Source organism: Indicator indicator, chromosome 11 (genome assembly GCF_027791375.1).
Source record: "Indicator indicator isolate 239-I01 chromosome 11, UM_Iind_1.1, whole genome shotgun sequence".
Classification (NCBI taxonomy): domain Eukaryota; kingdom Metazoa; phylum Chordata; class Aves; order Piciformes; family Indicatoridae; genus Indicator; species Indicator indicator.
The window spans coordinates 9,865,826-9,889,772 of NC_072020.1; the positions used below are offsets into that span (position 1 = coordinate 9,865,826).

At 45.8% G+C, this 23,947-nt stretch overlaps 1 protein-coding gene across 1 annotated transcript in view; it reads right to left on the reverse strand.

The window, feature by feature from the left end:
- The window catches only part of ADCY1 (adenylate cyclase 1), a 156,485-nt gene extending 133,636 nt beyond the window's left edge, over positions 1 to 22,849 (reverse strand). Inside the window, exon 1 of the mRNA XM_054384976.1 lies at positions 22,187 to 22,849. Coding sequence (XP_054240951.1) covers positions 22,187 to 22,849 — 663 coding nt within the window. The remainder of the gene's footprint in view (positions 1 to 22,186) is intronic.
- Positions 22,850 to 23,947: the final 1,098 nt, after the last annotated feature.

Consider the following 23,947-nt stretch of genomic DNA (forward strand, 5'->3'; position numbering starts at 1 on the left):
TGTCTTTCCTTCAGCACAAAGCTGAACCCAATATTCAAAGTTTGGCTTCAGGTGGGGTCTCAGCAGAGCTGAGTAGAGGGGGAGAATCACCTCCCTTGCCCTGCTGGCCACACTTCTCTTGATGCAGCCCAGGCTCTGGTTGGCTTTCTGGGCTGCAAGTGCACACTGACAGCTCATGTTGAGCTTCTCGTCCACCAGCACCCCCAAGGTCCTCTCCCCAGGGCTGCTCTCCAGCCAGTCACTGCCCAGCCTATATTTGTGCTTGGGATTGCCTTGACCCAGCATTTAAGGTTTGTGTTCATACTTCAGTTTTCATATTGGTTAGGCTTATTTCTTACCATTATCACAATTAAAATGTAATATATTCTGGCAAAACTCAATTCAGCCTGCACCAGTACAGGTTAGGGGTTGATCTGCCAGAAGGCAGCTCCATGGAGAAGAAATTTGGAGTCTTGCTAGACAAGAAGTTCACCAGGAGCAAGTAGCTTGCTCTAGTGGCCAAGAAGGCCAATGGTGTGCTTGAGCTTCTCTTCCCACTCTACTCTGCCCTAGCCAGGCCACACCTGGAGTATTGTCCCCAGCTCTGGGCTCCCCAGTTCAAGGAGACAGGGAACTACTGGAGAGAGTCCAGTGGAAGCTACAAAGATGCTGAGGGCACTGGAGCATTTCTGTGAGGAGGAGAGCCTGGGCGTCCTGGGGCTGTTTAGCCTGGAGAAGAGCTGCCTGAGAGGGGATCTGATCAATGCTGATTGATAGCTAAACAGTAGGGTCATAAGGATAGGTCTGGGCTCTTTTCAGTGGTGCCCAGTAATAGGGCAAGGGCCAGTGGACACAAACTAGGACTCAAGAAGTTCCACTTCAACATAAAGAAAACCTTCGCTGTTAGTGTGCTGGAGTCCTGGAGCAGGCTGGCCATAGAGGTTGTGGAGTCTCCTTCTCTGGGAGATTCCAAACCTGCCTGGACATTTCCATCTTGGGAATCCTGCTCTGGAGGGATGATATCTAGAGGTCCCTTCCAACCCTCACCATACTGAGATTTTGTGATTTTTTTTCATCTTTATCTCAAAGTTATGTCTGGGACACAGAATTATAAGAAATTGTCATTAAATTATGCAAATCGTGGCTGATTATTTCAAAAACGTATCTGTAGCTTCACTTTGCCAAGACAGAAAAAACCAAAGTGAAAGGATTCCAACTGTTACTGGAAAATATATCAGATGAATAGATGTTCTTTGTTGTTCACAGCATTGCTTTGGGTAAACAAATTCAGGATTTCATCTGCATCTTCTTCTGCGAATAAGAAAGTAGCTAAGGCAAATACACTGTGGGAAAAAAGTTTAAGTGGCTCATAAACATGCTCCATTTAGCTGTAACATGAAAAGCCTTACACATTTCGGAAAATCCTGCCACAAGTCATGCAGACCAGAGGAAAAGTTATCCCAAAGTCATCCCAAAGCCAGGACATTGAGATACTTGAACATGTCCAGAGAAGGGCAATGAGGCTGGGAAGAGGCCTCGAGCACAAACCCTACAGAAGGAGCTGAGGTTGTTTAGCCTGGAGAAGAGGAGGCTCAGGGGTGACCTCATTGCTGTCTACAACTACCTGAAGGGAGGTTGTAGCCAGGAGGGGTTTGGTCTCTTCTCCCAGGCAACCAGCACCAGAACAAGAGGACACAGTCTCAAGCTGCGCCAGGGGAGGTTTAGGCTGGAGGTGAGGAGAAAGTTCTTCATGGAGAGAGTTGTTAGATGTTGGAATGGGCTGCCCAGGGAGGTGGTGGAGTCACCATCCCTGGAGGTGTTCAAGAGGGGATTGGACATGGCACTTGGTGACATGGTTTAGTAGTCATGAGGTCTTGGGTGACAGGTTGGACTTGATGATCCTTGAGGTCTTTTCCAACCTTATTGATTCTGTAATTCTGTGATACGGCTTAGGCCAGAGTCTATAGACATATTTTAAACTGTTCCTTGGGGCTTTAGGGTGCTTAGGATGAAGTCTACTTTATGACGGTCTTGTCCCAGGCAACTGTAACTGGGGTCAGGAGACTCACAATCTATTCTGATTGACCTCTGAATTTTGGAAAATTGTTGCTTCTTTCACTCTAGTTTGTTTTTTCCTGTTCCTTGCCATGCCTATCAGAGCACAATGGATTGTCTGTTATTTGTGCACTTGTACAGAAGTCAGTAAGTCAAGAAGCTAATCAGAGTTGACACTGGTAGGCATCACCATAACATCAAAGGCAAATCATAATAAGACAAGCTGAATTTCAGCCTGGAATTTGATATACAAGGTTCATCAGCAATGCCTTGTCTGCTTTGTGCTACAGTTTTCCTAGTTGCAATGAGAAAAAAAAATTGAAAAAAGAAGCATCTTAAGCAAGCAGTGCTTCCCTGAGACACTATTGCAAAGTCCCACTGGTTTCAAGCTATACAAGTAGTCTGGTTTGTAGCACTGCATCATTCATTTTCAGCAAGAGTTCTTCTGTTTGCCATGCATTTGCTTCAAGACATCTTTATTTGAAGGCACGCAACAACAGCACTGTGCAAGTCACAGAATCATAGAATGGCTTGAGTTGGAAAGGATCTTAAAGATCATACAGTTCCAACTCCCTGCCGTGGGCAGGGACACCTCCTACTACAGCAGGTTTCTCAAGACCCAGTCCAATCTGGTCTTCAACATACTGAGGGATGAGGCATCCACGACTTCTCTCTGCAACCCATTCCAGCATCTCACCAGCTTCACTCTAAAGATGATATTAAAAGGCATAGCAAAGATGATATTAAATCCTCTTCCTGAAAGACACTGCGAGACAAACCGTAGAACAATAGAATGCTACAATCATTAAGACTGGAAAAGACCTCTAAGATCATTGAGTCCAACCTAGCTACCATCACCACTAAACTATATCCTGAAAGACTACAACTACATGCTTCTTGAACACCTTCACAGATGGCGCCTCTACTACCTCCTTGAGAAGCCTGTTCCAATGTTTGACCACTCTTGCAGCAAAGAAATTTTTCCTAATATCCAATCTAAGCCTTCCATGGCACAATTTCAGGCCATTTCCTCTTGTTACCTCACTTGATACTGAGGAGAAGAAACTGACCCCCACCTCACTCCTACCTCCTTTCAGAGACTTGTAGAGAGCAATGAGGTGTCCCCTCCATCTGCTCTTCTCCAGACTAAACAACCCTAGTTCCCTCAGCCACTCATAATGCTTGTTCTCCAGGTCCTTCACCAGCTTTTTTGCCCTTTACACTGATTGCTCATTTCTATTCCTCTTCATGCCAGCACACAGGCGATTGTAAACAGGACTAGCAAACTTTTTCAGCCAGGAGTCCATCCAACAAGGCTGTTTCTGCTACTCATTAGGCCCCTAGTCCATTCAGTGCAATGCTTCAGCTGTGTTTGAGTGGTGAGAATGAGTGAACAGGGGTGTACAGCCACATCTAGAAATGTGGTGGAGGCTCCATCCCTGGAGACATTCAAGGTCAAACTTGATGGGGCCTTGAAAAACCTGATCTGGTTGGAGATGTCCCTGCTTACTGCAGGGTGGTTGGACAAGATGATCCTCGAGGATCCCTTCCAACCCAGTGAATCCTGTGATTCCATGATTCTATAATCCACAGAACTACTATCTTCAGTGGTTGTGATGACTTAAAATATGGCCTGAGAGTAAAACTAGGGAATGAGCAGCTGCTTTAGGAAACCCAGAAGGAAATAGCCAGCCTTTCATTATTTGCCTAACCCTAATCACTCACCTATGAGACTTCCTTCCTGCTAGACTCTGGTATCTGATGCTTGTAGAGTCTGAACAAAGTCCAGGCACTGACACAGAGCACCAGATTTCTGATTCCTGTTCAGAAGCTATTACTTGAGCACCACATTTATCTTGTTATCCAACCTGTGTGCTAGCACTTTTACACCACTTTATGATCCACAGGGAGGTGAGATCATGACAGAGGAGGCTGTATCACCAAGGTGAACCTGGCTGTGTGAGAGTTTGTAAGCTCATGCAACTAAGCTTGACCACCACAGTCGCAAAAGCATGCCCAGGTGGGGCACATGGGGTGCCACCCACCCTTACCAAAGGCACAGGCACAACTGACCTGGAATGAGAGGAGTAACCCCACAGTGCGAAAAGCAAATGCATCAGAACATGATGCCCCAAGTTGTGTCTCTAAGGCTCTCCTCTTCTGAACACAAAGAGCTATGTTCCAGTTTCCTTGAGTCAGAAGAGAAAATGTATCAGCTGGAGCTCCTGCTCTGTTCACAGACATTCTATAGCTGGCACAAATGTGAGTTATGGTTTGGACATAGAGCATCCCACACTCAGAACAGTGTGCTTCAGACCCCAAGGGCATCATCAACAGGTTGGTGCAGAGAGCAGATTGCTTCTTGTCTTTGGCATTATGTTTGGCTGACACTGACAATCTACTGTGTCCATCAGTTTAACAAGGACTAAATTAATCTGCAAAGTGGGAGATGGAACCAGGCCTCAGATGTTTATTAATTGTTCAAAGAAGTTCTTGTTTCTGTTTATATCTTGGTAATTCTGGCTTGAAAAAAAAATATCTCTATTCTTCACAACACTTGTGCTAGACTAGAAATGCACCACTGAAGAGAGGTCAGGAGATGGGTAAGACATGGAGCATAAATAATGGACTATATATGTGTATTAAATCCTCACTGTTACAGAAGAGCAGCAACTCTAAGCAAACCTTAAAAGGTGACCTTTGGGGGATGTAAGACATTTTGTTGAGGAAGACAATTTCCTCCCAGTTTAGGTATTACATTTTTTGCCCAAGAGGACAAGCAAAAAAAATATTGTTATGATCAGTAACCCAAGCTCAGTGCTTCAGTAGATGACCCTACAGGAGAAATAAAGCTTTGGGAAATGATACCACAAAGATTTGGAACTAAGGTTCATCAGTGTAGGCTGATGAGACAGATGAAGTCCTAGAACTGAATGTTGTGCATCCTTAAGGACATTAGGAAAGATAAACCTCCATTCTTGTAGAAGGAAGTTCCCTTTTTTGTAGCTGGTTGGTGTTCTCTTTTGGGAAGTGTTCAGCAGAGGTCACTGCACCAAGAACTGCAGTAATCAGCACAAAACTGTCAGGGGCTGGTTCCACAAAAGCAGCAGCAAAGAGAAAAAGCAACCAAGCAAAATATTTTTTAACTATTAAGTCCTCTGATGACAAACTAAACTAGCAATGCTATAAATTATCAGTTAATGACAGAGAATAACTCATAGCTTTGCAAGAGGTCATTGCCCATCTCAGTACTGCTCATCCCAACTGTCAAATAAAAATTTGTCCTGCTCTGACCAGCACTGATTCTGCTCAATGCTGTGCCTTTCTGCAGCTCTGGGCAGGTTTACAGAGACAGTGGCTGCTGCTAGTAGTGACAAAACTGATAGGGAGAGTCAGCACCAAGGATTGGGGTGCAGACCAAGGGCATTGCTGCATCTTGTGTGTCACCTTAGGGTGCATGAAGAAAAAGGCTGCAGCTGCAGGGGGTGGACAGGACAGGTGCAATCAGAACACCAGGGTCAATTTCTCTTCTTCAATGGCCAGGATCCCAGGATCTGTCTGCTTTGTCTTTGATCCGTGAGTTTCTGATTCCATTTCCAGAATCCAGTTCCTGAGTTTGGTTTCCATCTGCTGTTCAGTCCAGATGGGACTTCTTCCACAGCATCAGTGGTGACAATGATGACTAATTGTCATCAGGGGTTGGGTCTGATATTATTTTTATATCTATTTGTGTCTATTTCATTGGATTGTTCTTATTTGTACCTCAGCTGGTTTAGTTTCTTTCCCACTCCCTTATTCCATTTCTCTCCCCTCTGGGAAGCAGAGGGGTTCATAGAGAGCCTCTGTCATTATTTGGTGTCCAGCCCAGCCCTGACCTTTGACACAACTGTAAATACTAACTGAGAAATATTTCAACATATTTCCCTAAAACTCAAAGATACATTTTTCATGTTCCTTGCTCACAGCCAAGATAAGAAAATTATGCAGCTTGTCCTATACATTACCCACCAAACAAACATATAAATGACACAAGATTTCACCCTGGAGAAGAGGAGGCACTGGGGACACCTTAGGTCAGCCTGAAGGGTCCTACAAGAAAGCTGAGGAGGGACTGTTTACAAGGGCTTGTGTTGATATAATGAAAGGTAATGGGTTTGAGCTGGAAGAGGGGAAATTTAGACTGGGTATCAGGGAGAAATTCTTTACAGTGAGGGTGGGAGACACTGGAACAGGTTGCCCAGGAAGGCCATGGTTGTCCCCTCCCTGGAAGTGTTCAAGAGAAGTCTGGATGAAGCCTTTAGCAAACTGGTCTAGTAGAAGGTGTCCCAGCCTGTGGGGACATCCTATGACTCTATGATTGGCACTAAATAGGGAGCATTCAGGAGTTCATTCACAATTCCCCAGATGTTTCTGTCAGACATCAACTGGGAGTTTGAAATCATGCTGTAGAGATAAAAAAGCCACGTCAAAAAACTTTACCAGTCACCATCTGCTGCATTACAAATTCAGCACTAGCAATGGAACTGGTTAACAGTCCAGTTGTTAGTATAAAGCCAATAAATATAGACACTTATCACATTGCTTTTAATCTAGAGCTGCTTTGCAAACTGCAGCAGAGAGCAAGTATTAAGGTGCTAAAATTGGTTTGCACTACAATAGTAGTAGAAAAGTTGGGGCCCCATCCCTGGAGGTGTTTAAGGCCAGGCTGGATGAGGCTCTGGCCAGCCTGATGTAGTGTGAGGTGTCCCTGCCCATGGCAGGGGGGTTGGAACTGGATGATCCTTGTGGTCCCTTCCAACCCTGACTGATTCTGTGATTCTATATGAAGCTTACTCTCTCCTCTTCAACACCATCATGTCTTTCAGAGAAGGATATTCCAGAGGCTGTTATGAGGAGAACATGCACTTCCAGTTGGAAAAGCATATTACCCTCCTACCAAAGCCATTTCAGCCACTTGTGTTCAGAGTAACCAATACTGTGAAGTGCTGTTTAGAAGAGGAATCCCCACTTCAAGGATGTGGCTTCTTCAAAGGGAAAAATCTGATCTTTTCTGGCAGCATAAGTGAGAAGAAATGGACTATTGATAAAGCTTTTATTTTGACTAACAGATGAGGCAAATTAACTCAGCTGCAATCTCCTCCATCTACTGCTGCCTAAAATAGAGAAAGAGCAGCATGAAGAAGGGCAAATAAGCTCATGTGAACTTTCCTTCCATCTGAGGGAACTCAAGCAGTTATCACTCACCACTGTCATTTCCATAACTGTGGGTGGGAAGAGGACACTCACACACTGAACACTCAGTTTGTTTCTCTGTTTAGAAATCATCACTATTCCTTATATTTCAAAGCATAGATAAATGACAGATCCTAGGGCACTCATCAGAGCTAATCCAATCATGGACTTAAAACCCAGGCTTCTTCACCTCCCACAGCTCCATGGCAGCTGATTTGTTTTAAACCAACATGGATCAGTAAAGACACAGGAACATCTGCCTTATGAGGAAAGGCTGAGAGAACTGGGGCTGTTTGGCCTGGAAGACTGAGGGGGGTCTCATTAATACATATCAATATCTAAAGGTCAAGTGTCAGGAGGATAGGGCCAGACTCTTCTCAGTGGTACCCAGTGATAGGACAAGGGGCAATGGACACACACTGGACACAGAAAATTCCACATAAACATAAGGGAAAAAATCTTCTCTTTGAGGGTGGCAGAGCACTGGAACAGACAGCCCAGAGAGGTTGTGGAATTTCCATTTCTGGAGGCATTCAAAGCCTAGCTGGACCACGTCCCTGTGTTAATCTAGCTGACCCTGCTCCAGCAGTGGGGTGGGCATTCAGAGGTCCCTTCCAACCACTGCCATTCTGTGATTAGCAGGAATCACAAAGGACATCTGTAAGGGGTCATCTTCAATTTTCAGAGCATAGCATCTAAGACCTGTGATTTAAAAATCCCAAGTGAGGAGGAGCATCCAAGTCTTTGACAGTCATGACAGCAGTGACCAGGAACCCGCAGAGACAACCTGCAACAGTGGGGCTTTAATCCTGATACAGCTTCTCTCTTACAGGCTTGTTTGCCCATAAGGAGATGATCCTTCCCACAGCCATTACTCCTTTCAAGTCATGAGGTAACCAGATCTTGACTTCCTACACGGCTCACATTAAATCATGTGGCCTTTTAGCTACATCATTCTGGGGCAACATTATTACAGGCAAGAAGAGCTTCTGGCATAGGGTGTAAACATCCCCAAAGTGCTGTGAGATGGGTTTTGATGTTTACAAGTGCAATGAGGCTCAGGCCCTAGACCTTTCACCTTTGAGATGAACATTGATCAATTGGCCTCAAAGCTTCAGTTTGCCACATTTTATTTTCTACATACAAGAAGCTCAACATGAGCTGTCAGTGTGCACTTGCAGCCCAGAAAGCCAACCAGATCCTGGGCTGCATCAAGAGAAGTATGGCCAGCAGGTCAAGGGAGGTGATTCTCCTCCTCTACTCAGCTCTGCTGAGACCCCACCTGGAGTACTGCATCCAGTTCTGGAGCCCCTATTACAAGAGGGATATGGACATGCTGGAAGGTGTCCAGAGAAGGGCCACCAGGATGAGCAGAGGGCTGGAGCACCTCTCTTATGAGGACAGACTGAAAGAGTTGGGGCTGTTCAGTCTGGAGAAGAGAAGGCTCCGAGGTGACCTTCTTGTGGCCTTCCAGCATCTGAAGGGGGCTCCAAGAAAGCTGGGGAGGGACCTTTTAGGATATCAGGTAGTGACAGGACTGGGGGGAATGGAATAAAGCTGGAAGTGGGGAGATTCAGGCTGGATGTGAGGAAGAAGTTCTTCCCCATGAGAGTGGTGAGAGCCTGGAATGGGTTGTGCAGGGAGGTGGTTGAGGCCCCATCCCTGGAGGTGTTTAAGGCCAGGCTGGATGAGGCTCTGGCCAGCCTGATGTAGTGTGAGGTGTCCCTGCCCATGGCAGGGGGGTTGGAACTGGATGATCCTTGTGGTCCCTTCCAACCCTGACTGATTCTATGATTCTATGATTCTATGATTCTATAAGTCAAATTCTGTGGACAAAAAACAGACTTTCTTTCCTTAGAAGGCACAGACCTATTCTCAACTTCATCTGAACAAATTTCACAGGTTCTGCTCAAGCACAATATTCTGTTTGATGCCACTGATACTTCACATTAAGGATCTATTTAATGGAAATCTCTTTTACAGTTGTGTTTATGAGCATTATTTTATCTCCTAATTTTGTTGTGTGGGGATAATTACTTTCATCTTCTAAGGAGATTTATGGAAATTAACACATATTCCTCTGCTGTTGCATCTAAATGAGCAGCCTATGAAAAAAACAAAGTTTCCAGGTTGGCTATAAGGACATTCTAAGTCCTGACAAAGAGCTTCTGTAGTTCCTGAACCACAACTAAAAAGATAACTGTAGAATCATAAAATCGTGTAAAGATCTTTTAAAATCATTGAGTCCAACCAGTATCTAACTCTACCAAGGCTTGTGCTAAATCATGTCCCTCAACATCACATCTCAGTCTCTTTTCAACACTGCCAGGGATGGGGATTCAACCACATACCTGAGGAGCCTGTTCTAGTCTTTGAGAACCCTTTCAGTCAAGAAGTTTCTTCTCATATCCAACCTAAACCTCCCCTGGTGCAACTTCAGGCCATTTCCTCTTATAGGAGAATCAGAATCATTAAGATTGGAAAAGACCTCTAAGATCATGAAGTCCAACCATCAACACAACACCACCATGACCACAAAACCATGTCTCACAGTGTCATGTGTACACTTTTTTTTAACAGCTCCAGGAACAGGGACTCTACCAGCTCCCTGAGGAACCTGTTCAAATGCCTGGCTTTCATTAAAGAATTTTTTCCAAATATCCTAATTTTTCCAAATTTCCAAGCCTCCCCTGGCACAACTTGAGGCCATTCACTCCTATCCTGTCGCTAGATAGTTAGGGGGACAACAACCACCTCACTCCAACCTCCTTTCAGGGAGTTGTACAGAGTAAGAAGGTCTCCCCTCTGCCTCTTTTTCTCCAGACTAAACAATCCCAGTTCCCTCAGTTGCTCCTCAACAAACCTCTTCTCCAGACCCCTCACCATCTTTTTTGCCCTTCTCTGTACTCATTCAGCATCTCAGTATCCTTCTTGTAGTGAAGACCCCATAACTGAACCTAATACTCAGGGTGTGGCTGAATACAGTGCTCTATTTCTTAGAGCTTTGTCTCGCTTTATTGCCTGCCTTACAGGCACACAAGGTTCACATTTGTGAGATTTTTTTCACTGTTTCAAATCCTGCTGGAGGAAACAGCTTTTCTCTCCATGTGAAGTGTCTGGAGAATTTAGTTCTGCCAGGAATCAGCACATGTGACAAGTTCATGCAGAATAAATACCCCAGTGTTTTATTTATTGTACATTTCTATGAATCAAAATTTATCTCATCCCTGGAGGTGTTCAAGAAATGTGTGGACATGGCATGGGACATGGTTTAATGGCCATCATGATCTTAGTTAAATGGTTGGACTCAATGATCTTAGAGGTCTATCCCAGACAAAACAATTCTATGATCCTGTATCAGAGGTTTTTTGTTGTTTTGGGTTTTTTTAATGTTTTTTACCATGCAGAGGTGAAGCACCAACATCATTCACAGCTGGATTCTATAATCCTATGAATTAATCAGAACATAAAACCTGCATGAAGCTATGCCCTACCTTTGCCACGCTCAGGAATTACTTTCTAACAGTTATTCTGTATTGGCACAACAAAGAGCTTACAAGCAAAAAGGGAATGTTGCTCTTCTGACTCTTTTTCCTCTTTCCACACACACCTTCTGCATTTAGTGATGTTCTGTGTTATTTTATTCCTGGAGGGAAGACAGGGGTAATGGATCTACACTGAAAGAAAAAAGATAAGGAAAAAAAAAAAAAAAACTAGAAAGGAAACTTCTGCTTTAGTTAGTAAGGGGCATCTAATAGAGGCATGCAGACGTTTGGGGCTGTGCTTAAAAGAGATGAAAAGAAATGGAAACATGCACCAGCTTGATGTTGTGTTACACTGCACTGCAATAACCACTGGGGAAAGCAAGATAGGGAGGAAAAAATAACTTTGAATGAAGAAGAAAAAAGTCAGATCACATCAAGGACAACTATTCCCAGAAAGCAATAAGGAAAGAGGGGGAAGAGGGGGAAGAGGGGAAAGAGAAAGGAAGGGGAAAGGAAAAGGGAAGGGGCAGGGAGGAAGAGGGAGAAGGGGAAGAGGAGGAGGAAGGGGAAGGTTTGAAACACACTAATATTTCCCACTATCAGAAACCATGAATTTAGGACATTTTGTGACTGTAGGGCATTACCATCCTGCACAGGAGATTCTGGGTCACTCTCTGGCTTTCCAGGTCTCGAGCAGGCAGGTGCATCTTTGCTTGTTTTCGGGATCTGGAAGGTATTTTTTCCTTTCCCTGTCTTTCTGTTTCATATATATACTGATGTAACCTGATACTTTCATAGTGGTGGAGTAAAATATTCTGGGTAAATCAACTAAGAAAACTCTGCCCTTTTTTCTTCCCTGTCTTATCTCTTGGTAAGAGGGGAGGGAGGAGGCAGGAGGGGAATGGAGGAGAAGTCGGGGAGTATTTTGCTCTTGCACTAAAACTATAGCAGAAGGAGAAGGGTTAGGGGAAGGGGAAAGGGAAAGGGAAAAGGAAAGGGAAAGGGAAAGGGAAAGGGAAAGGGAAAGGGAAAGGGAAAGGGAAAGGGAAAGGGAAAGGGAAAGGGAAAGGGAAAGGGAAAGGGAAAGGGAAAGGGAAAGGGAAAGGGAAAGGGAAAGGGAAAGGGAAAGGGAAAGGGAGGAAGGGGAAAGGGAGAAAGGGAGAAAGGAAGAAAGGTAAAGGGGAAGGGGAAAGGGAGAAAGGGAGAAAGGGAGAGGAAGAGAAGCCCTCGATAATATATCCCATAGAAGCCTCAAAGTTCTTTAAACACCCTGAGCTTGGAGCTGCACAAGCACATATGGAAATGGCTTTTTTTTCACACCATAAGCAGATAAATTAAATGCAGCCCCTAATTACTAACATTCCAAGCAATGTTTTGCTATCAGCCAGGGTCTAGATGATAAAATGTTACCATTTTGAAATGAAGCCACCATTTGGCCCGCTTCATTAGCATTGAAACAGAAGCAGTAATAAGACACAAGGAGACAGTCTAAATCATACACATATTAGCAAGGACTGCAAACATATAGCCCTGTAACCCTATATTTCCATTGCTATATAGAAAGCCATAGGCTTGCACTGATTTTCAAGAACCATTAAGGTTAGAACAGCCTTCTAAGATCATCAAGTCCAACCTTCTACCCAACACCTCCATGACCACTAGATCAAAGTCTTGAAGTCACCTTCAGGGATGGTGACCTGGGCAGCCTATTCCAATGCCTGACCAGTCTTTCAGTGAAGAAATTGTTCCTAATAACCAGTCTAAATGTCCCCAAGCACCTTTTGAGGCAATTAACTCTCCCCCCAAAAAATTGCTTTTCAAAGCCCTCACCAGCTTTGTGCCCTTCTCTGGACATGCTTCAGCACCTCAATGTCTGTCTTAGACTGCTGTGCCCAGAACTGGACACAGTACTCGAGGTGCAGCCTCACCAGTGCTGACTGCAGGGGCACACTCACTTCCTTGCTCCTACTGGCCAAAACATTTTCTATCCAGATCAGGATTCTGTTGGCCTTCCTGGCCACCTGAGCACTCTGCTGGCTCAAGTTTTGCAAGATCTCTGGAGTAAGCCATGGCAGGTCTGCTCTGGGCTAAAACTTCAGGTTCTCAGGCTACGCATTTTTGACCCCTCTGCACTCTGCTTTATCTGGTTTAAACATAATAGCAATTTTCTTCTCATTGACCAGACATCTGTAGCTAATTTGTGCTACTTTTGCTGATCTTTGCATGCTGGCACAACAGTTTTATGACTATAGCATGATGATATAGCATGAATAAATATAGGCCTATGGCCCTGAGAAGTGGAAAAGCAGAAGATGGTGTAGAGGAGTGCAGACCTGGGATTGCAAGAGATAGGGCATTGGTACTGATGGGGTTGTTCAGCCTGGAGAAGAAAAGATTCCTAGTATCAGCCTTCCAGTACCTGAAGGAAACCTACAAGAAGGCTGGAAAGGGACTGTTTATAAAGGCCTGGAGCGACAGGACAAGGGACAATGATTTTAAGTTGGAGAAGAGTATTTTTAGGATAGAAGTTCTTTACCATAAGAGTAGTGGAACACTGGAACAGGTTATCCAGGGAAGTAGTTGAGGTCCCATCCTTAGAGATATTCAAGGTCAGTCTTGAAGGGGCTCTGCACAACCTGATCTAATGGATGATGTCCCTGCTTACTGCTGGGGGGTTGGACTAGATGAGGTCCCTTCCAACCCAAGCATTCTATGATTCTATGATAATATCTATAGCTATAAATAAAAGACTCAGCAACGGTCGGTTAAAGGATGCAGACCTCAAGTTGTCCAAACTAAGTTTAGCTGCGTCCTGGTGTTGCTGGGCCAGAATGCCCATGGGCTGCAGACCATCAGCAGCTCTGAGTCATGCAGGACAGCTGACCCGTGTTGGCTTCAGGTATATTCCAGACCATCAGCATCATGCTCAGTATAAAGGAGGAAGTTTGGTGTGGAGAAAAAAAATTTATGGTAGAGCCTTCTGCTTGGGCTCAACTTTCTTCTCCTGCTCTTGAGGACTGTGTTTAGTGTATTTAGTGTGACTGCTTTTCTTTTGCAGGGATGAGTACCACTTTGGATACTTTGCATTGACGTCGGGACCAGTTTGGCTACTTCATTAAATGTTTACTTTTCAACCTGTGGGTAGTCTTCTCCTTTTCCAGGAGCCCCTTCTCTGCTGGGGAAGGGTCACTGGGTGATAAAGCAACTGTTGCAGTTTAGCACCAGATATGGGCTGAACATAGACAAGATGTAACAAAGAGAACAAAGAACAATTATCTAGCATGCACAAAAGGAACAATTTATAGCACATTTAGAGGCAACACAGAGCTGTAGTCCAATAAAAAAAGCAAAAGGCATGTTAAAAAACTTAGAAATTTGTCTCCAAGTGGGCCTTAGAGTAAAGAAGAAGAAACCATTAGCATGAACATTTCTTTTCTTTCAGTCAGAGATTCCAGATGCTGCCAGTGCAGGTAACACCACCAGGAGAATTAAACCACCAATGTTGGCTTGGAGAAATGGGGGAAGGGTGAGCAGGACATCAAGGAAGAAGGGTAGAAACTGAGTGCCCATGCAAAGGCTATATGAAAAGTCATTGCAAAAATCTGCCATCAGAAAAATCTAATCCTCATACAGTTTTGAACATGGTGACAGTAACCTGCTATTGTTGTTGTTTGGAAACCAGGGAAGATTAGCAGAGTCAGCAGTCTGCAGACTCCGAAAGCCAAGAGTACATTAATCTCCATGGGGAAAATGACACTGAGCTCTCCATTCCAGAGAAAATCCTATACTTCATCCCCTAGATAAAAGGACAGTGGTCAATACTGAGCAATTGCCCTGCCACAAATGAAGATTTAAATCCCACTTTAACAAGGGAAGGGAAGGGAAGGGAAGGGAAGGGAAGGGAAGGGAAGGGAAGGGAAGGGAAGGGAAGGGAAGGGAAGGGAAGGGAAGGGAAGGGAAGGGAAGGGAAAGGGAAGGGAAGGGAAGGGAAGGGAAGAGAAAAGGGAAGGGAAGAGAAAAGGGAAGGGAAGAGAAAAGGGAAGGGAAGAGAAAAGGGAAGGGAAGAGAAAAGGGAAGGGAAGAGAAAAGGGAAGGGAAGAGAAAAGGGAAGGGAAGAGAAAAGGGAAGGGAAGAGAAAAGGGAAGGGAAGAGAAAAGGGAAGGGAAGAGAAAAGGGAAGGGAAGAGAAAAGGGAAGGGAAGAGAAAAGGGAAGGGAAGAGAAAAGGGAAGGGAAGAGAAAAGGGAAGGGAAGAGAAAAGGGAAGGGAAGAGAAAAGGGAAGGGAAGAGAAAAGAAAAGAAAAGAAAAGAAAAGAAAAGAAAAGAAAAGAAAAGAAAAGAAAAGAAAAGAAAAGAAAAGAAAAGAAAAGAAAAGAAAAGAAAAGAAAAGAAAAGAAAAGAAAAGAAAAGAAAAGAAAAAAGAAAAGAAAAGAAAAGAAAAAAGAAAAGAAAAAAAGAAAAGAAAAGAAAAGAAAAGAAAAGAAAAGAAAAGAAAAGAAAAGAAAAGAAAAGAAAAGAAAAGAAAAGAAAAGAAAAGAAAAGAAAAGAAAAGAAAAGAAAAGAAAAGAAAAGAAAAGAAAAGAAAAGAAAAGAAAAGAAAAGAAAAGAAAAGAAAAGAAAAGAAAAGAAAAGAAAAGAAAAGAAGAAAAGTCTAAATGACTAAATGTCACCATAAAGTGGAAGTTACACATGGGTGCTGAGAATCTCTAGTAACAATGATTCCAGTCTTTGGAAAGAGAGGAAAACTGAATTCAACGAGATCACCAGTCCATAGATGTGTTTTCAATACTAGAGACACTCTCTATACTAATACTTGGAAAACACCACAGAGGGGAAAAAAAAACAAAAAAAACCAAAAACAAACCCAAAAAAACTCTACATTTGATGATATAATGCATTTGATGATACCAAACTGGGAGGAATGGCTGACACACCAGACAGACAGGAACAGGCTGGAGGGCTGGGCAGAGGGGAATCTCATGAAGTTTAACAAGGGCAATTGTAGGGTCTTACACCTGTGAGGTAATGACTCCCTGCACCAGCACAGGGGAAAGGCTGACCTGATGGAAAGCAGATCTGTGGAGAAAGACTTTGGAGTACTGGTGAACAAGTTCACCATAAGTCAGCAATATGTTCTTGTAGCCAAGAGAGGTTGTGGAGTCTCCTTCTCTGCAGAGATTCCAAACATACCTGGACATTGTGATCCTGGGCAATCTGCTCTGAGTGACTCTGATTGAGCAGGGGGGATTGGACTGGGTGATCTCCAGAGATACCTTCCAACTCCCACCATCCTGGGATTCTGTGAACTAGAACAGACCCTCAGCAGTACTTTTTATGCATGAAGGAGAAAATTTGATCATTGCACTGAATAATAACTGCAATGAAGCTGAGGTATCTTTGATTTGCAACCCTTTTTATTTGGCTGCTAGGCTCTGATTTCTGTGTGAGAAACAAAGGTGTGGAGATTAACAGTTCTGTCAGTGATGTGTTCATTAACTACATTTTAAAGACTAGTAGAATTAGGATTAACTTTGGCATGCTACTGCTAATTACTCACTGTGTTCCAGACTACTATCACACTAACCTGCAGAGAGTTCAGATAAAATAAAATTGGAGGTATTAAATACAGTATTTTAAATCACAGAATCACAGAATGCTTTGGGTTGGAAGGGACCCTCAAAGGTCATCTTGTCCAACACCCCCCTTGCAGTCAGCAGGGACATCTCCAACTAGATATGACTGCTCAAGGCCCCAGCAAGTTTGACCTTGAACGTGTCCAGAGATGGGGGTCTCCACCATATCTCTGGGCAACCTGTTCAAGTGTCTCACCACTCTCATTGTAAAGAACTTCCTTCTTATGTCCAACTTAAATCTCCCTGCTCTAGCTGCAAACCATTGCCCCTTGTCCTGTCACTACAAGCCCTTCTAAACAGTCCCTCCCCAGCCTTCCTGCAGGTCCCCTTCAGGTGCTGAAAGGCCACTCTAAGGTCTCCCTGGATCCTTCTCTTCTCTGGGCTGACCAACTCCAACTCTCAACCTGTCTTCATAGGAGAGGTGCCCCAACCCTCTGATTATCTTTGCGGCCTCCTCTGGACCTGCTCCAGACGGTCCATGCCCTTCTTGTGTTGGGAGCCTCAGTGCTGCACACAATACTCCAGGTGAGCTCTCACCAGATCATAATCATCACCAATTTCCTTTATGTAATCCTTTTCACAGTCTACTAATTCCCTGCTGCAATTTTGGTACTTGCTGGCTCAGTGAAAGCACCGATTATGGAAATAAATAAATACATTCACAAAACTAATTTAAAATATAGCCATAAAAAATACAGCATTGATTTCACCCCCCCTTTTTTTTTTTTTTTTCTAATCTATGGTAACACCTTTCTTTCTTATGCTCTTTGTTAACCATGTTGGGACTTTGGTTTCCACAGAAGGTCTGCCCTTAAAAAAAAATAATAATTCTGTGATGTGTGAGGGTGCTTCCCTGGTGTATGATTTGCTTTTGAATTTTCTGGAAATAGTCATATATATTTAAAGGAAAATAAGGAGACAAAGATATTTAGAGGGCAAAAAAAAATAGTCATTGAAGAGTAAGTTATGAAATCTGCACACACAACCACTCAGTCATTTCTGTCAGCAGCCTTTGCCTTCCTCACCCCATCTGGCCCTAATGTCTCTAACACCCACTCACAGTAAAAATTAGACTAAGCTCCTTGGGGCTGGGTTCTGTGCTTCTGTAACTGCTCTGAAGCCCCTCAAGTACCTCTGGAAATTGCAGGGGGTGGGTAAAGAAGGAAAAAAACCCTAGAGTCCAAGCTGCTAAAACTTTCTTTGTAGGCTGCATAAGTGTATCTCTTCACATTCTGTGGCATGAACATTTTGTTCCATGACTCCAAAGCTAAAGAGTTTGACTAATCAATGGGTTCTGTACACTATTTACATCCTTATCACAGTGTCAGACTAGACATGCAAAACCAGCTGTGAAGTCACCATGCCTTTTGCCATGAAACAGGGTGAAGGTTGCCCACAAGTACTTTGCAGCTTTTTAATTTTTTAATATATATTACTACATTTCCCTTAAGCAATGAGCAGGACATTAGAATATTGGAATCTTCCATTTGATGAAGAAACAGCTACTGAGTGAAAAGATGGAGGTCAAGTTCAGCTCCCCACTCTCTTTGCCTCCCTGCACTTATCTTCCCTCCTCTCCTCTCACTTTTACACATACTTGTATCTCAACTCCAACAGGGCATGATATGACATCTGATGTTGGTTAGAGCTAGAAAACATGAGCCCATGATCTCCATGGACAATGCTGTGCTGTCAGAAAGCTATCACTTGCAAATTAAATGTGCTTTACTGTGGACACCTAGTAATGAACTTCTCCCACAGTAAGGTGATCTGTTGATTTCAATGTGCTGAAGTGTTTGTGCTTCTACAGGAATGAAGGTTTTAAGCATGCCATGGGAACCATTCAGGGTCTGATTCAACATAGTTGAAGTGGGGCTTTTGGCCCTCATAGAATGGTTTAGGTTGGAAGGGACCTTCAAGACTGTCTAGTTTCAACACCCTGCCATGGGAAGACACCTCCTACTAGACCAGGTTGCTCAAAACCTTGTCCAACCTGGCCTTTGAACACTTCCAGGCTTGGAAGCTTTACAGCTTCTCTGTCCAACCTGCTCCAGTGTCTCACCATTCTCATGGGGATGAATTTCTTCCACATGTCTAGTCTAAATCAAGGTTTTCCAGATGGAAGCCATTACCCCCATCCTGACACAGGAACACAGGCTGAACACAGAATGTTAGGGGTTGGAAGGGACCTCTGGAGATCATCGAGTCCAACCCCCCTGCCAAAGCAGGACCATAGAATCTAGCACAGGTCACACAGGAATGCATCCAGATGGGTCTTGAAAGTCTCCAGAGAAGGAAACTCCACAACCTCTCTGGGAAGCCTGTTCCAGTGCTTCATGTACCTTACAGTAAAGTTTTTCCTCATGTTGAGGTGGAACTTCCTGTGCTGTAGTTTACATCTATTGCCCCCTTTCCTATAAGAGGGCACAAGTGAGAAGAGGCTGTCCCTTCCCTCCTGTCACCCAGCCCTCAGATATTTACAAACATTTATTAGATCCCTCTCAGGGAATCCCCCCACCAGGTCTCTCAGCCTTTCCTCATAAGGCAGTGCTCCAGTCCCTTAATCATCCTTGTAGCCTTCCATTGGACTCTCTCAAGTAGATCCCTGCCCCTCTTGAACTGGGGAGCCCTGACTGGATGCAATATTCCAGGTGAAGTGTCTCACTAGGGCAGAGCAGAGGGGGAGGAGAACCTCCCTGGATCTGCTGTCATTCCATGCCTTTGTCAAAAGTCCCTCTGCAGCTCTTCTGTAGTGCCCTTCAGGTATGCTCTATGGTCTCCCTGAAGCCTTCTCTTCTCCAGGCTGAACAATCCCAGCTCTCTCAACCTGTCTTCATAGGAGAGGTGCTCCTACCCTCTGATCTTCATTCAAAGATTTGCGTATGGCGATTCCTCAGACAGAAGGAAGAGAAGATGTGCATGCAAAAGTCCACTCCAGAACAAACCCCTCAACTTGGCTATGCCCTTTATTTTCTCTTAATGGCTTGAACTTCAAACAACATGAAGTACTTGTCAGTTTAACTTCAATGAAAGTTACTAGATCTCTGTTTCCTAAAGCTCAGGCTACACAAGGTAAAATTGGTTCCCTGCCTGAATCAGCCAAAGCAGGCTCCTTTAACAGAATGCTGGCATCTGTGGTTGGTACAAGTGCTTCTTCATTTCTGGATCTGGCAGATTTCTATTTAAAGGTTTTAATTGACCTGTTTGCTTGGGGCTAGGAGACAAGGGGGTGGGAGAAAGAACAGAGCCATTCACGCTGCTGCAGCTCTGCATAGAGCAGTACTGCCTCCCTGGCAGGCCAACTGTGTGTTGTGTCTATGAGCAGTGGGGTGGCCATGACAAAATCCAGCGGCTGAGGAGCAGGTCTGGACTGCAAGCCAGTGCCTATTGACAAAGCAAGGCTGAGCTACTCTTGGGCTACTCTCAGGCCAGGCAAATAAAAACCAGATGAAGTGGCTTTTATGTAGCTTTAAATTTCTAACCACTGCAAAACAATTATTTGGAAAAGGAAACCCAACTTCTGAGTGAAGGAAGAGTCTCTTCCATACCCAGAGATAGTTTTCAAACGAGAAGACTTTTTGCTTGCAAACATGTGATGAATCAATGTGTGTTTCTGTGTGACAGGAGTTCACAGATCACCTGTTTTGCTGGTTTCTTCCTCCTGTTACCAGCAAAGCATGCTGCTCTGAGGACTGCATGCCACTTAGTGAAATCAGTTTGGTTTGGGGGGAGAGGCTGATGAAGAAGATACCTACATGTGCGACATCAGCTGCTGGTCAACTATTTCTATGTGTTTTCCAGGCAGCTTCTTGTTGGTTAAGTAACAGAGTTAAATTTGGGTGAAGGAAAAGAGGCAGCAGATTTCCACCCTTCCAAATGTTTCACATTCAAGCCCTTGATTAGACAATTTAGTGAGCAGACGTTGCTGTCCAAGTCTTTATGCTGCCTGTCTAGAATAGCAGGTGCCACACTGATCTGCATCAGGGGAAATCAGTCTCCATGTCAGGGCAGACAGCAAAGCCTGGAGTCCCGTAAGGACTAATCGGTACTCTAGCAAAAAGAGCTCTCTTCAGCCCTACCCAAAGAGAAATATTTTATTGTTTTTTTAGCATCCTTTTGGATGCTTTTAAGAAAGGCTCCTCGCAGTACTTCTGCACTTCATCAGCTCTCCCTCTCTCATGGAAACTCTAAATCATGCATTTAAAAATAGACCATCAGATTATCTGGGTAAATCATAAAGCTCAGCTTATCTCTCTCTTCCCCTTCAAAATATACAATTTATTTTGTCCACCAGCTCAGCAGCACGAAGCCATGAATAATCCTGTTTGTCTCAGTAACCCCACTCCTTTGATTGCCCCTGTGTTCCTCCCTTATGTGTATGTGTGTCACACTGGGATGTGTGCCCCTGCGGGCAGGTGAGGAGGAGGAAGGAATACACACTGCTGGGCACAAAGGTGTGCAATTCTGGTTATGGCAGTGTTTGTGTTCATGCTAACTGTGCCTCCTAGCAGCACAGCCTTACACAGACACAGAGAATAATACCAGGATTTAGGAGAAGTAGAGTACCAAGTACTTCCATTAGGCATTCAATTGTTGTTTAGCACCAATCCAGACCCCAGAACCTGCATGCTTTCCCTGAGGGCAGACATAATCAATGTAATGTGAGGGAGGACCCACATTTTTTCCAATTTCTCTTTCCCAGTGGTTCAGAGGCACCACGTAATGGAGCCTTAAGTAGGAAACCCCTACTCCCAGTCCTGGCACATCTCCCCATCCACCTTCCCTTGCCTGTGCTGCCCATCAGGCCAGGGAAGCTGGAGAAAGCCCTGCAGGGCTATAAATAGCGACTGGGGGAAGGGAGGGAGGGAAGGAAGGAGGGAGGGGGGAAGAGTGCAGCAGCACGTTTCCAAAGATGCTGTTTGCTGAGGGAGGTTTTGATGGCTTCCTTCAGATGGGAAAGGGGACACTGGGAAGTTCAGTGGCATAGCAGGGAGTGTTGTTGGGGAGCAGGGCAGCAGCTGGAATGATGATTCCTTTCTGCCTCTGTATCAGCGTGCCGATCTGTAACTGAGGGCTATGAGGCATGGCTTTAACATGCTGCTGGATCCCTGCTCATGGCAGAGAGGTTGGAACTAGCTGATCTTCAAGGTTTCTTCCAACTCAAACCATTCTGTGATTCTGTGAATGCCACACTGGCTGTAGAATATCGAGGTGGGTTCCCCACCTGGGGTGTCCCACTTGTGTCAGATCGTTTCTTCAGAGCCCCCACACCACCACCACCTCGAAATGGGCCACGAGGGCTCTGCAGCTAGGAAAGGTGGCAAGGGTGCGACTCTAGACGACAGAAGAGTTATCAGCACAGGCAGCTCATCACCTGAGCCAAGTTTGGAGCCAGTCAGCCAGCGTCCTTTGTAAGCACTGGATCTGCACTGGCCGTGCTGGTGCTGCTCAGAGCCTGCCCCACGAGACTGTCCACATTCCTCAGTCCCCACTTTTCCCTCGATACATGAAGCCCAGAGGTCTCATCTCCCAGGAGCCACTCTAATTCCCCTCCCTCTCCCGGCTCCCTGCAAACTTTGGGGAACTACAGAGGCAGCCTAAGACCCCTGCCCTGCTAGGCATACAGCGGGCACTGCCCAGCCGCCATCTCCTCCGCTCCTCTCCGCGCCTCCCCTCTCCTCTCCTCTCTTCTCTCCCCTCTGCGCCTCCAAGCTGCTCTCCGTACCCTCCGCAATTCCCCGCTCGCCGGGCCCGCACCCCGGCCGCGCAGTGCTGCAGTGCCCGGCCCGACCCCCTCCTCTCACCGTCCTCCAGAGCCGCTGCCGCTTGGCACTGACGGAGGTGGCGGTGACGATGAGGTGGGAGACGGACACCACCAGCCCGAAAACGATGGCCAGCAGGGTCCGGACGGGCAGCAGCGAGTAGGAGACGAAGGTGACCAGCATGAGCTGCCACATGCCCTGCTCAGGGGCGCTGGGGGGTTCCATGCCGTAGGCGCCGAGCGAGAAGGGGCAGCAGAGGAAGGAGAAAGTGAAGCTGAAGAGCAAGGTGAGCTTGACGATCTGCTGGAGCTGGGTGACCTGCAGGTACTTGACATTGGTGACGATGAAGAGGGAGAGGAAGATGATGCAGTGCACCGGGTGTGAGCCTTTGGAGATGGTGAGGCTGGGGCTGGAGAGCAGCTCCACCAGGGCCAGGCTGGCGGTCAGCACGATCAGGACGGCCAGCGCTTTGAGGGTGGACGTCTGCTCCAGCTTCAGGTTGTAGCTCTGGAAGAGAGCTTCCAGCTCCTTGCAGTCGAACTCGTCTTCGCAGGCGATGGCATCCAGCAGCAGCAGGGGCGGGGGGTCCCCCAGCCCGGCTCCCGCAGCCGCGGCGGCGGGCGGGGAGCAGCAGCAGCGGCAGCACTTCTTCCTCTTGGTCTTGACTTTCTGAAACGGTATTTCCTCCATGTCAGTGCCATTCATAAACCTCGGGGACGAGATGCTCCTCCTGGTGTCCCCCGCTGCCGCTCCTGTGCCTCGCTGCCGCCGCTGCCGCTGCCGCCGCTGCTCATAAGCAGCGCAGGGGGCTGCGAGCAGGACCGCGGTCGCCCGCCCGCCGGCAGCCCCCGCAGCTCCGGACGCGGGCACCGGGCGCTGCCCTCCAGCCGCCGCCGCAGGTCTGTGTGTCCCCCCTCCCCGCCTCCGGTTCTGCCCAGGATGGCTGGGACCAGCCTCACTCGCGTGGATGTGCCAACCTCCCTGCCTGCTGGCTCGCTCTCCCCTTCGCCACCCTCCTCCTCCTCCTCCTCCTCCTTCCCCTCCTCCCTTGGTGCTCCAGGGATGTTAATCTCCTAATGACACCAAAACACCATCCAAAGGTTTGAAATCAAGCGGTGGAGAGGGGTGGGTGGAAACGGAGAAAAGGGGATAATCAACAGGCAGGTCTCCCGTTAGACATTGAGATCTGGAGGAGCAGCATCTATCGAGCTATGGAGAGCGGGTGGCAAACGGGCTAACGTTAAAACAAACAAACAAGCAAGCAAACAAAAAATACACCACAAAACAAAACAATAAAAAACCTACAAGGAAACAAAAATAATGAAACTCGGCCAGGGGACTGGGCTAAGAGGGAAATTGGGGCAGAGGGAAAGCAGGAGGAAAGGCAAGGCAGGATGATGGCCTTCCCATGCCCAAGAGCGTCTCCTCAGGGATAGGGAGCGAGAAGCACTTGCACGTCACTCATTTGGGAAGCCAGGCACGTCCCCCAGGAGAGGCCTGGAGCCGTGGGGGGACATCCCATGGCCCTTCCCACCAGGTGACCGTGGCCAGCCACACAAGCTTTCTGTGCACAGTTCCTGTCTGACAGCCTTGTGTTGCCCACTTGCTTTTGCATCTGTTTAAACAGATATAAACATAGAGCAACTCTACAGATAAACAGAGAAATACATTTAAATATACACACACATGTAAATACATAAGTGTGTATATATATTATATAGGTGAATCCTGCTTCCTTGGAGAAATAAAATCTTATCTGCCTGAATAAACATGCTGATTTGACTCATTTGCCTCCTAGATTCT